Here is a 13,174-nt window from a genome sequence, read left to right as displayed (position 1 = left end):
TTGCAAATCATAAGGGAAAAAAGTAGTTATGCATTCAACATGGACTATCATTAAAACTTATGAAAAATAGCCACGTATGATCAAGATTCTTTGTTTGCTTTTGCTTTTTTAAAAATAATTTTGTATTTTAATTCACTGGCAGATATGTTTTTACTTCAGAGAACTAGAGTAACAAGGATATTACAACTATGTTATATATATATTTGCTTTTTCTTTTAATTTTATCCATGTTTTCACATATCTTGCACCGCAATTTTCTAAAGAAGGGAGGTGAGGTGATAGATCAAATGGAGACCAGAAATTTCTCCATGAAAGAGGAGTAAAAATAAAGAAGTTCCAAATATAGCTACTAGGAAATCCACACAAACAAATCACTGAGGAATTTAAGAAGTATAGAAGGAAACAACATAATTTTTAAAAATACAAATTAAATTTCTCACGTTTTAACAAGTTTGCTTCCTGAATTCATCTTTACTACAATATGCAAGTGGCAAATTTCTACGAAGACCATTTACACAATTTCTTTTCCTTTTAACACATGATAAATTCTGCTCAACCACGTCAATACTGTTAGAGCAGGACAGACAGGCAGACGCTGATTAAAGGATGGAAAGGCGCTTTCCAGAGACAAGAGAAGAGCTCACAGAGCAACACGAAGCAAGAAATAAATGAAAATATTTGAATTCATCCTCTCACATACTATTTGTAGTGTATGATAGCTGCAAAATGTTTTTACTTAGTAACACTAATAAAGTATGGATTAGGTAGTATGGTCTTAGAATTCAATACAATTATTTGGGGCTGTGATAATAAACTGACTTCCTGGAATAATTCGTTATCTAGTCCATATTAGTATTCTTACAGAAATGAGATAAGTGTGTAGAGCCTCACAAATTAGCACATACTTTAAAAAACATTTAGTTAATCTTCCTTCAGCTAAAATAGATTTACCCTCATTGATTAAAGATTAGGTTAAAATGCTAAAAAAAATGCTCTTATACAGAGTTCAAAAGAAAGTAATGTGATTACATGATTTAAAAATAAGAGAGAAAATGGTAAATGAAATAATGATCATTTAACTTGGCAAGCCCATGCATGCACACACACACATACACAGAGCCAGTAGATTACTTGATAATAATTTAAAAGCAAAGTTAAAAGTAAAGGTAACCAACTATTTTACACATTTATTTAGGATATATTGAGGAGAAGTAAATACAACAGCAGCATGGAGAATTCAGGTAAGGTATATAGACTTTTCTAACAATTTAAGTGATTAAACATGGGAAAATTGTCAAGACAGAGTTTCTCCCCATGGACATCTTTAAATTCAGATTAGAATAGGAGAAAATTTCATTTTTATAAGACTTTTAAACTGTGGACATGCTCCAAGGCAAACATAGCATTCTATCAATGGCTTTTTGACCTTTTTGTTTTGGCAACAGAAACATGTTTTCATATGAAACCTCTTACTAATTCCCCAATATAGAGAAAATACAAAACCTTCTAGACCTTTTATTCTTTGCATTTTAAGTTATCACTGTTTGGTACAATTTCATTTTTTGTGAAGGCCCAGAAGCATCTCCAGAGAGCTGCATTGACTCTCAGAGCCTGGGCCAAAATTATGACTAATGGTTTGATATTAGCATTTTAACTTCCAGTTTGTTCATGTAATTTTAAACTCATAACCAAGATTAGGTTCATATGTCACAGTGTTAATTGAGAAAAACAATTGTATTGAAAAGAAAATAAGTTAAAATATTGTTCATACACTAGAGAGATATCTGGCTTTCGTCCTACAACAGGCATCAGAGGGAACACTGCCAGGAGCAAAGAGAAGAAAATCCAATTCAGTGAGGTCCTCTAAAATAAAGAAAAAGTTACCTTTAGACAAATATGGTTAAGAAAACTGTCTTCAGTGTTTCACAGACTACATGGAAAATGCAAAGGCTTACATCTATTTCCTTCAAACAGTAATACAGTTACTATTTGTGAAGGATCTGTCATAGAGTAGGTACCATGTTAGGTATAATATGAGTGTTATCTTTTATTGTCACAATAACCTCAAGTGGTAGCTTTTATTATTCACAATATTTCAGATGAGGAAACTGAGCTCAGAGATGTTAAAACATAAGTAGCATCAGGTCTATGACTAGTAAATGAAACAACCAGGATTTAAACCTGGGCCTGATATTTCAAAGCATTCATTCAATTTATGTTATACCATATATCGATTACATCTGTAAGAAAGTTGGCCTGCAATCATAATCAAATGATTGAGCCAAGGAGGGAAATAAGTGAAAATACTTTTAATTGGAGAACTGTATAAGTTCTCATAGGGTCGAAAGAAGATATTTCCATCTGCCGCTACCTCCATCAAAGTATTAAAGCGGAAACATGAGAGTATTCACTGTAGAAGCACGTTGTAATTCCCTACCTAAAGGAAGGAAATCAGGAATAATTATATTTTAAAATAATCTATCATGAATATATACTTCTCCAGAAAAAACACAAGGTGGCTCAGGGCCAGGAGAGAGGTGACTCCTCTCACTCAAGCTCAGAGCGTGGCCCCCTCTGCCACTGCGCTGCTCTGGGCAGCTCCTCAGCTGCTCCACCATTTAGACATCGGAGGCTAAAGGAATTCAGGAAATGCTTCAGAGGAAGACCTACCAGCTCCGCTTCCAGAGTATTTCAATCACCACACGACCAGCTCATTTTGACACGCGAGTCCGTTTGAATCACTGAAACTTTAAAGGCAGCCTTAGTCCTCCTGTCAAAAGGACCAGGCTCTTTACGCAAGGACTCACTGTGCCCTTTTCTCTAAAAATGAACAATTCCCTGAGTCAAACACATATCAAAACAAAGTAGCTCCTAACCTGTCTAGTGTCAAAATGAGTACTTATACCTTTGCTCGAGTCCACAACTGAGTGATAAATGGCCAACCCGCAAACGCAATAAGTCCAGCTGTAAGCATATAGCGGTAGAAAAAACTGAGAACCTAGAAATGCATTCCAAAGAAGAAATGAAAAATCAGGTCATTTAAAAGGAGTTACATATATATGAAAGCAATCTGAAAATGTTGTAATGTGGTTAATGACTTACTAATACTTCAATTCCCAGGGTAGAGACTAACAGGTATCCAACAAAATGACTCGGAGGGTAGCTCAAGAGTGATGCAACAAGGTCTTGAATAACTTGAAATCTGTTTAACGAGATTATTCATAAAAAGATTATTTACACTCCATATTGAATCACATATTGGGTCATAAATAATAAAAAATAAAAACATTCCACAGAGCTAGAAATCAGGGAATTTTCATTATTCAAAAACTGAGATAATCTTGAAAAGATTTATTTCAATGGCTTTGATTACCTAAATTATTTTTTTTTAAATCTAGAAGTATTTTAGGAAAAACTGCAATTTCTGAATTAATTTGATATAACCACAAAAATTTGCTTGGTTTTTTATAAACATCAATGACAAGAAATGTCTTGTTTGATCTTAGTTTAAACATGGGTACATGCAATTACAGATATAATACCAGAAATAAAATACAATGAACTCAAACAAATAAAACTGAAAAAATTTTTTAAATTCACCAAGGTTAATCTTATACTGAAATCTCATCTATCTTAATGAAATAAAGGTAGACTTTCCTAATCTAGGTAGAGTAAATCTTTTTTTTTTAAAGATTGGCACCTGAGCTAACATCTGTTACCACTCTTTTTTTTTTTCTTCTCCCCAAAGCCCCCCAGTTCATAGTTGTATATTCTAGTTGTGAGTGTTTCTGGTTGTGCTATGTGGGAGGCCACCTCAGTATGGCCTGATGAGCAGTGCCATGTCTGTGCCTAGGATCTGAACCGGTAAAACCCTGGGCCCCTGAAGCGGAGCATGTGAACTTAACCACTTGGCCACGGGGCCGGCCCTAGGTAGAGAAAATCTTTATTGCACTTTTTCACTGAGTTAAATAACCTTTTCCAAACCCAATTTAAGATGTCACTAAATTATACACTAATTGTAATTAAATGTGAATACATAACCATTAAAAATGCGTGACATACTTGAGTACATTTTACATTTCATTTCTAGAAAAAAAAACTAGCATTTGTAGTGAATTATTAAATAGTTAATTAGGAAAGTCAGTATGATTTGGTTTATGACCGTTTTCTGATTGAAAACAATGGCTACATAATATTATCAAAACTATTAAGGTGTCATGTAGGAAAGAAAAGCTAACATCAGTCAAAACGAGGATGTTTCTTTTGTTCTCAACAGTGAATAAGCATAGAGAAACAAGAGAGGATTTTGTTAAATCATTTAAAAGATTTTTTTCTAGAGGAAAGTGAATTTCTGTGTTTTATTTTCTATATAATCTATCAAGAAGAAAGAATACAACATACCTTTTTTTTATGATTGGCACCTGAGCTAACAACTGTTGCCAATCTTCTTTTTTTTTCTTCTCCCCAATGCTCCCCAGCACATAGTTGTATATTCTGGTTGTGAGTGCCTCTGGCTGTGCTATGTGGGATGCTGCCTCAGCATGGCCTGATGAGCAGTGCCATGTCCGCACCCGGGATCTGAACCAGCAAAACCCTGGGCCGCCCAAGCAGAGCACGAGAAGTTAACACTCGGCCATGGGGCCGGCCCACAACATACTTTCAAAATCACATTTTCCCTTAAAATTTAAACATACATGTCATCTTCATAATTAGTACATTTAATTCAGGAGGGGTTCTGTAGAAAAGTGAATTTTCTATAAGGATAAAACTTTTCATTCTAAAATTTTAAAAGCAGATTAAATGACATTAGAAAAAAAATATGATTTAAATATGTATATCTAGCAACCCTATTCCTTTCAAATGGAGAAGTAACAGCATGTTCTTTTGTCAGTGTCTTTTTGCTTTATATCTTAAGATGCTAATAAATATTTCAATATTAATTTTATTTTCTACATTTTTAACATTTTAATATTTTTAAAACTTAACGTTTTTAAAGAATGGAAGAGATGGTCAAAGCTGGAGTTAGCAAAAATTAGAAAAAAATACACGTTGTATTTTTTTATAAAATGTATAAAAAATGTATAAAGTATAAAATGTATAAAAAATGTATAAAAAATGTAAATTGTATAAAAAATGACACACATGCTAGCCAATGCTGAAAATACCCTTTTATTCTGGGTTCTCACTCCCTGGGCTGTTTTAGGGGTCTGGTTTTCTCAGAGGATCCTTGGATATCCAAGACTAAGTTTAAATTCTAGATTATTGGTGCAAATATAGAAATCAACAAGATCTGCAACATGACCCTCGCTGCCTGTGACCATGAACCAGCACAACGTTTTAGTGGTTTTACTTCAAAGTGCTTGAAACTTGCCTGAGATCCCCACCTCTGATGTTTTCTAAGAATCCATTTGAAATCCACTTGTGCAGAAGCACTCAGCACACGTGACTAATATCCACTCCTCTTTGTATGCACGCATTACTAGATCGGGTTTCATTACAAAGCTTCATTTATCTAGGTTTACATGATGGATAGGAAAGGAGGGGCAAAAATGTTTGGAAAGAAACTATGCAAATTTCTTCATGAAACACGAAGATACACTGGAATCTGAGATGGTGAGACAAGTTCAAAATCTAAGCTACTCCTGGTATGGTACAAACGATATTAATTATTTTATTTTTATTCCAGATTTTTCTTATAAAAGGTACCCAAAGAAGGGAACAAAGTCAATGCTACTTCAGGGCAATAAAGATGAAGTCAAAAGGGAATGGTAAAACAAAAAGGATGTTTATATGCAACATTTACACTATTATAAATGAAGTGAGAGGGCCTGGAGATTTGAGGGTATTATAAATATCTTTGATGACTTATGCTACAGAAATCTAATGCATTTTAAATACAGATTTAATTATCAGTGAAGTGAAAAAACAAGACAGCAAGATGTGTTACTTACTCTCTTAGAACCGCATACCATATTGGCACTGGCAATAAACAATAGATGTAATAAGTCCAGGGATATGCTTGAATCAGCAGGAAAAATGCTACTAAAACACCAATAGCTACAAAACTATATTGCAGGAGACGGCTTGGTTTCTGAAAATCAAACAAAACGTTGAAACACTTCCAAATTCATGCTAATTGACAGGCTTTTAAGAGATTTTATAAAGTGAAGAAACTATATTACTTTTTTCCCAATGGTTCTACAACTAGATGATTAATCTAAGAACTGCATTTTAAGAAATCTGTCATTAAAGCAGCATATTCCAGAAGAAAAGGCTAGATAGCCTGGAATTGCTGCAATTAAGCAATTCTCAGTTTAAAAGTGACTATGTTCCAAGTTTGTTTGCAAGTAACTTGTTCGGAACTCTGAACATCTTTCTCCTTAGTAACAATTTTATAAATGTTGATTGAATTCTCTGACTAGCTTACAAAAACCCATTTAATCCACAAGAAACTATGTGCCTTATTTTCACTTGGGACAATGCTTCCATCTATTCAAACTCCAACTTGACATGCTGCCCACGCTTCTCTCTCCACTGACCACCCACAGTAGATTCATTCAGTCATATCTCCTCTTCCCAACCACCTGCCAAGCAAGAAAGGAGTTCCTCAATGTAAGTCACCAGTGATGGCCTCCATGGGCTACGCAGGCCCATGGGTGCTCTGGGCCAGGAGTAATGATGCGTCAGGGACAGAAGTTCCAATGACTGGGAAAGCAGTGATGCTAAGAACAGTATCACATATATACTGATATGAATCACATACATAATGATTATGGAAAGGTGTGATGCTAAGAATAGTACAGGAGAACAAAACCAGGAATGGAGGGGCAATGTGGTGCTCTCCGGCCCCTGTTCCTTGTTTTCTCTCTCTATTTTCCCCTGGCTTTGCTAGCCAAAGCTAAATAAGCTGAGAATTAAGAATTACCTTCCAGAGTAGGGGAATTTAGAGAGGAAAAGCACAAAACTTTTTTCCTCTCTATAATTCCTCCCTACTGGAATAAAATGTCACCAGGAAAGAAGTAAGAAGCAAAGAGAAACTAGGGCATAGTTGTAAAAAGAAGGTGAAACACAGCATTGTGTTTAAGAGTTTGGAGCTACATAGGTAAGAATTCAGATCCCGGCTCTGTCACTTGCTCACTACATGACCATGAGCAAAGTACAAAACTTTTCTGAGGCTTAATTTCACCCCATCTATAAAATGAGAATGATTCCATATGTATTTATCAACATTGGTAATGCTTAAATGAGATTATGTAAGGAAGTTAACAAAATGCCCAAAATATTACTACTGTTTAATAAATAATGGCTGCTATTATTAACTTTATTTTTCTTCTTTCCTCTTCTACTTTTCTGCATTAGTCCCAGAAGTCACTACAGAAACCCTTCAGTGAATAGCTGGAAATGAATGTTCGAGCTAGCAATGGAGGTCCCAAAGCAAGGGGACGGGAGGGGAAGGAGCAAATACCAAATGGGTGTGGACAGGGGGAGTCTCTGAAACTGAAGGCGGCTGAGGCGTGTATTCCTTGTAACAGACTGGTTTCACATCATTTTGAGAACAGTAAAATAAGAAGAAAAGAAGTTTAAAGGAGTACCTAAAAAAATACTCAAGGAATTTTCTAGCGTCAGTACAATACGATATAATTACCTAATCCCTTGATATATAAAGTAATAGACATTACAAATGACATCTACTTGTTGGAAACTAAATCATAAAGAATTTGGTTCAGCTGAAGTAAAAATTGAAAGGATTTGCAAATAACGAGAGTGGCAGACATCTTCTACTTCATCATGAATTGACTCCCCGCCTCTCTTCGGCTCCCCCAAAAACACCCGACAATAATCAATGCCATGTGCATTGATTACTCCTGCAACCAGGAAACATTTAATAAGTCGCATACTCTATGCTATGGTCAGTACTAGGTACGGGCCTTCAAGGAGTTTAAACCATACAGGTGGAGACGGAATCATGGGATTGGTTTAAGGGATTAATATTTGGGGATTTTACGAGTTAATAAGAGAACAAGGGAAAGCGTATGGCAAAACAAAGATATTTTGTTCTAAAGCAAAAGACATCTGACCTGGCAGAAGCAAAGGAAAAGAGACTATGGAAGTAAAATGCAGAGTTCAAGTCAGAGCAGCTGCGGCAAATTACATTTAAAGAAAACAGAATATTCGCTGCATACTTGCCTGTAACAGTGATAAATTAGAAACGACCTGTATAATCTGGGGACACTGTCATGTAGAATTGACATAAACTTTGGAGTCAGACCTAAATTTAATTCCAGTGCTGCCATTCTATTTGCTTGTCAATTTGACTACAGCATTTAGCTTGTCTAAAGCGGTCTCCTCATGCGGCAATGGAGGATAACACTTGCTGCAGCTCATCTCTCGCTCCCGTCAGGCCCTCTAGAGTCTGGCCCTATTGAAGACTTGCAGCTCTTCCAAGCTGTGCTGCCTCTCTCCTCATCTGACAGATGCGTGTCTTTTCCTTTTTTCCTACTGGGCTAGCCTACTTACCTTTTAAGATTTCACTTCAGCAATAACCTCCTCTGCGAAGCCTGCCTGCACCCCAACTGCAAGCATCATGCCCTAATACGTGCACAGCTGCACTCCCCGTACCTCCTAACCGTTCTCCACGCCTCCCTTCATCACTGCTATCAACTACTGGCATTTTAGTCTTTCTTCCCAATTGTTTAGATTGTGTCACTTCACCAGATTATAAACTCACTGAAGAGGAATCAGAATGTTTTTGCCAACAGAATCAAAGTGTTCAAAATACTTGCAATGACCTCAACTGTAATGGTCAGGTTTATGTGTCAACTTGGCTAGGCTATAGTCCCCAGTTATTCAATCAAACACTAATCTAGTGTCGCTGTGAAAGTATCTTGTAGATGTGATTAGAGTCCATAATCAGTTGACTTTAAGTAAGGGAGATTATCCTAGATAATTGGAGTGGGCCCAATTCAATCGGCTGAAAGGCTTTAAGAGCAGAACGGAGGCTTCCCCGAGGAAGACACTGCACCTGTTGAGTGCAGCTTCCGATCCTGTCTGCAAGTTTTCCAGTCTGCGCTTCCTGATGGCCTGACCTATGGATTTAGGCCTCTTGCCTAACTAGTCCCCACAATCACATAAGCCAATTCCTTATACTCAGTCTCTCTCTTTTTTTTTTTTTTTTTGAGGAAGATTAGCCCTGAGCTAACTGCTGCCAATCCTCCTCTTTTTGCTGAGGAAGGCTGGCCCTGAGCTAACATCCATGCCCATCTTCCTCTACTTTATATGTGGGACGCCTGCCACAGCATGGCTTGCCATGCAGTGCCATGTCTGCACCTGGGATCCGAACTGGCAAATCCTGGGCTGCCAAAGCAGAATGTGTGCACTTAACTGCTGTGCCACCCGGCTGGCCCCACACACTCAGTCTCTTAATACGTAGATTTTACTGGGTCTGTTTCTCTGTCACAGAGAACTAGCTGATACGCCAACTAAATAAAGTCTAACGCCTATAGTCCAGCGTTTGAGGCCTTTGATTAGTTCAGTCTAATCTATATTGTCAGTATTAGCTCTTAATAGGCACTTGAACAAACTTCCCACATTCTCCCCAACTTGAACTATTTATTTTGAAGGCAGCATGGTATAGAAAGAGCATAAATTTAAGTATTACAAAATATTAGTTCTGTCATTAACATCAGTGTGTCCTTAAAGAAAATATATCTCTCTCTGAGCCTAAATTCCCCCAACTATATAATGATAATCATAACTACCAAATTTAGGGTAGTGTTAAGCTTAACTGAATAGCGCACATAAAGCACCGGGGACAGTCCTGGAATGGAGGGGCTCAAGAAACATTACCTATTAGCCCAGCATAATACATTTTCCCAGCTCTGCCTCTGTTTCTATGATTCTATTTGCTTTAATGCTCATCTCCTTATAGTCTGAGTGTTAAAGTTCCACCAAGACTTACTTTTTCCTGGTATCATCACCCTAGCTAAAGTGAGCTCTCCTTTATTTAAAATAGGATAATCTTTGCATCACACTAAACCTAACATATATTAAAATTGTTAAATGTTAAAGTTGTCTTTTATAACGTGTGTAGTATAGTGACCTGTATCTGATAAGGTGGTTATGTGTGTACATCTCTTACCTACTTTACTTAATTCTAAGCTTCTTGAGAACAGAATCTGAATTTTACATTTCTTTGTATAGCCTATGCAGCATCTAGTATTGTACTGTACACTCAATTAAATATTTGCTGTATTATCAGATTAATAATAAAGAAGAACTATCAGCTATAAAACTGCTGACACATCAACCTAAAGACATATCCTTTCACAATAGCCTGAACATCAAGATGAATATGAAAAGGCAGCATCTGGCACAAGACTATTCTGGACTCAAACCTCAGCTCCTCCACATCCTAGCTGAGTGGCCTTTTGCAAGTTATTTAAACAGCTTGTTTCCTCTTTTGTAAAGAGAAATTATAATCCTACTTTCAGCATTGTTATGAGTTTAAAATGGCAAAATAAATTTAAACTACCTAGCAGAATGCCAAGACATATCCATTACTAAAACACGATTGTTTCTGTCTCTTTTCCTACCATGTGAGAAATTATTCCTATTCTAGCCAATTTCACATACATTCAAATAATGAAAATTACTTGGAGGAAATTATTTAAGATGTATTAAAGTACTATAAAAAACTGGGAAAAAACACTACTGTTCTCCTTCTATTACAGAAAAATAAAATATAAAATTGTAAAAAGTTACCACTGGAAATGTTTGCAGACTGTTATTATTAATAATACCCTATCTGGAAAGTTAGCAACATATTTTAAAAGAATAAAGTGTTTTAACGTAGTAAAACCATATATGTACTGTTATATTTTCTCATTTATATGAAACACTATTAGAGGTTTTTTTCTGCATTGAAAAAGTAAACTAGGGACTAATTCTTAAAATGAGGATAAATAGAAAGTTCTGGAAATTTGTATTTAAGAATTTCATAAAGTTGAAATAAGGTAAGAACAGTTCCAGAAAACATATACATTATTTAAAAAGAAGCCTTTTGAATGGTGATTTGTTGCTTTCCAGCTCCTATTCTTTTAATATCAGATAAAGTTAAATATATTGCTTTGAAGTAGTTTTCTGACCACCTGTACTAGAAAGATATGGAATACTTACAACATGGGAAATAATCACAGAAAAGAACAGAAAATCAACACAGTGTCACAGGAGAATTTAAATTATACAGGTATCTTTATAGCCCGCTTCAGTTAAAGGGCCATTATTATTAATACACTCTTTTCCCAACTAAAGAAACAGAGATAATTGAGAAAAAAAGAACAAAAGCAAGTAAAAGATAAGAGTTAGCTGCATCAACCTGCACACTGTATGAACTCATTACAAGTGATTTGATTTGATTTCTTTCCTCAGTCCTAGTGATTTTACACCATCATCTGAATCTCCATTATAGTTTCTGAACATACCTTAACTTCTCTACTACCACCTCTGGGAAGGTTGGAATGAAACTTGAGGATCAACAAAGAAGCATAAGATGTCCATCCCACGAAACCAAGAACAACGGTGATGCCCAAAAAGAATCTGTCGTAAGTGTGATAATAGGACAATCCTTTCAATGCAAGATGAATCAGCTCCTTGCAAAGGGAGATCTACAGAGAAAGAAAAATATAACTTGCCACATGGAAAGAATAAGAAAACCTAAGTGTCAAAGGAAGGAAAATTATTAAAATTAGAGTGAGTAACTGTAGATGCCTGATCAAGAACAGATTTTAATTGTTCGAGGATCTTCTTGCAAAGTAGAAGAAAAATTCCTGAATAAAATGAATGTTTAAATCTTGATAAGAGGGGCCAGCCCAGTAGCACAGCAGTTAAGTTCGCTCATTCCGCTTCGGAGGCCTGGGGTTTGCTAGTTCGGATCCCGGGCATGGATACGGCACCGCTTGTCAAGCCATGCTGTGGCAGGCGTCCCACATATAAAGTAGAGGAAGATGGGCATAGATGTTAGTTCAGGGCCTATCTTCCTCAGCAAAAAGAGGAGGATTGGCAGCGGATGTTAGCTCAAGGCTAATCTTCCTCAAACAAACAAAAATCTATAAATCTTGATAAGAAAGGGCATTTTAAATGTATCTATCTGTGATTTAATATAGTGATTTAAAATCATTCATTTTGTGGAAATTATCTTCAGAGTACATGAAAGAAAGAAATGAAGGCCCTCTACTAGACGTCCCAAATAACAGAGATGCCCACATTTATATCATTTTTTTACTTTCTCATATCAGACTACCCAAATCAGTAATAAAACATCATTAAAATAGCTTAGTATTTTGGAGGAGGAGAACAGCTTACCATTTTAAAAGCAATACAAAAATAAGCATTAGAAATACATGGTATTACTCAGGCAATTTTAGAAACTACTAATAGAATTCTATCATAGTTTAAAATTATGTGACCATTTAACAAAGAGAAAGTCAATGAAAAACATAGTAGGGTAGGAGCCGGAGGAGTCAAAGCTTCAATATAAATATTAGACTTCTGATAGTGTGTAGATAATTCCAAATGTACAAATATGTCATGTTCTAAAATATTATGCATAAGTAAGGTGATAGAAACCTGGAATACACTTTGTCATCATAGCAAATGGCAATTGTTCATTTCCAATGCTAACCTAAAAAAGTTTACCCATAACATTATCTGAAACAAGAGAAGTACGCCCATGGCAAAAACAGCTACTTAGGAAATACAATCCTATCTTGAGGGTTCAGGAAAGCTCCCTGGCCTGCCCACTGTGCTCTCCATGGCCATACCTTGCCCCTCCCCGTATCCAAAATGATGATCAGCTGTTTACATAACAAGGCCTGCATACTTACTGCTTCATCATACTTTCTCTGTTTTATATAAGATCTTGCTTTTCTTAAAATGTTGTGCTGTTTAGACTCAGAAAGCAACCTACAAAGGAAAAAAAAGTTAGGTTTAAAATGTCTCCTCATTTCAATTATATTTTTTCTTGTTTTTTTGCTGAATTGAAAATAAAAGAATGGTGAAACTTGAGAAAATGAAAAAACAAAACAAAAGAAAAAAAGAAACTTCAAGCTAAAGTGTATTATTGCTGGTTATCAGAACTCTTCTAAGAAACAGCTTATAGTTAAATTTGGTGTTCTTG

The 13,174-nt window shown here is 35.9% G+C and overlaps 1 protein-coding gene across 12 annotated transcripts in view; it reads right to left on the bottom strand.

Annotated features, from left to right (window-relative positions):
• The window catches only part of PIGN (phosphatidylinositol glycan anchor biosynthesis class N), a 183,897-nt gene that overhangs the window by 115,848 nt on the left and 54,875 nt on the right, over nt 1–13,174 (bottom strand). For all 12 annotated transcript variants that reach the window (XR_006890180.1, XR_006890181.1, XM_046672270.1 and 9 more), the window contains 6 exons: nt 12,882–12,960; nt 11,481–11,663; nt 5,952–6,091; nt 3,103–3,202; nt 2,906–2,998; nt 1,772–1,863 (listed from right to left, as the gene is read on the bottom strand). Coding sequence is in view for 10 of the 12 variants with exons in the window: in XM_046672270.1 (XP_046528226.1) it covers nt 1,772–1,863; nt 2,906–2,998; nt 3,103–3,202; nt 5,952–6,091; nt 11,481–11,663; nt 12,882–12,960 (687 nt within the window). In the remaining 2 variants the exon portion in view is untranslated. The remainder of the gene's footprint in view (nt 1–1,771; nt 1,864–2,905; nt 2,999–3,102; nt 3,203–5,951; nt 6,092–11,480; nt 11,664–12,881; nt 12,961–13,174) is intronic.

The sequence above is a fragment of the Equus quagga genome, chromosome 9 (genome assembly GCF_021613505.1).
Source record: "Equus quagga isolate Etosha38 chromosome 9, UCLA_HA_Equagga_1.0, whole genome shotgun sequence".
Classification (NCBI taxonomy): domain Eukaryota; kingdom Metazoa; phylum Chordata; class Mammalia; order Perissodactyla; family Equidae; genus Equus; species Equus quagga.
The sequence above is the reverse complement of the archived record's forward strand: the minus strand, read 5'-3'. Positions and strand labels throughout refer to the sequence as shown.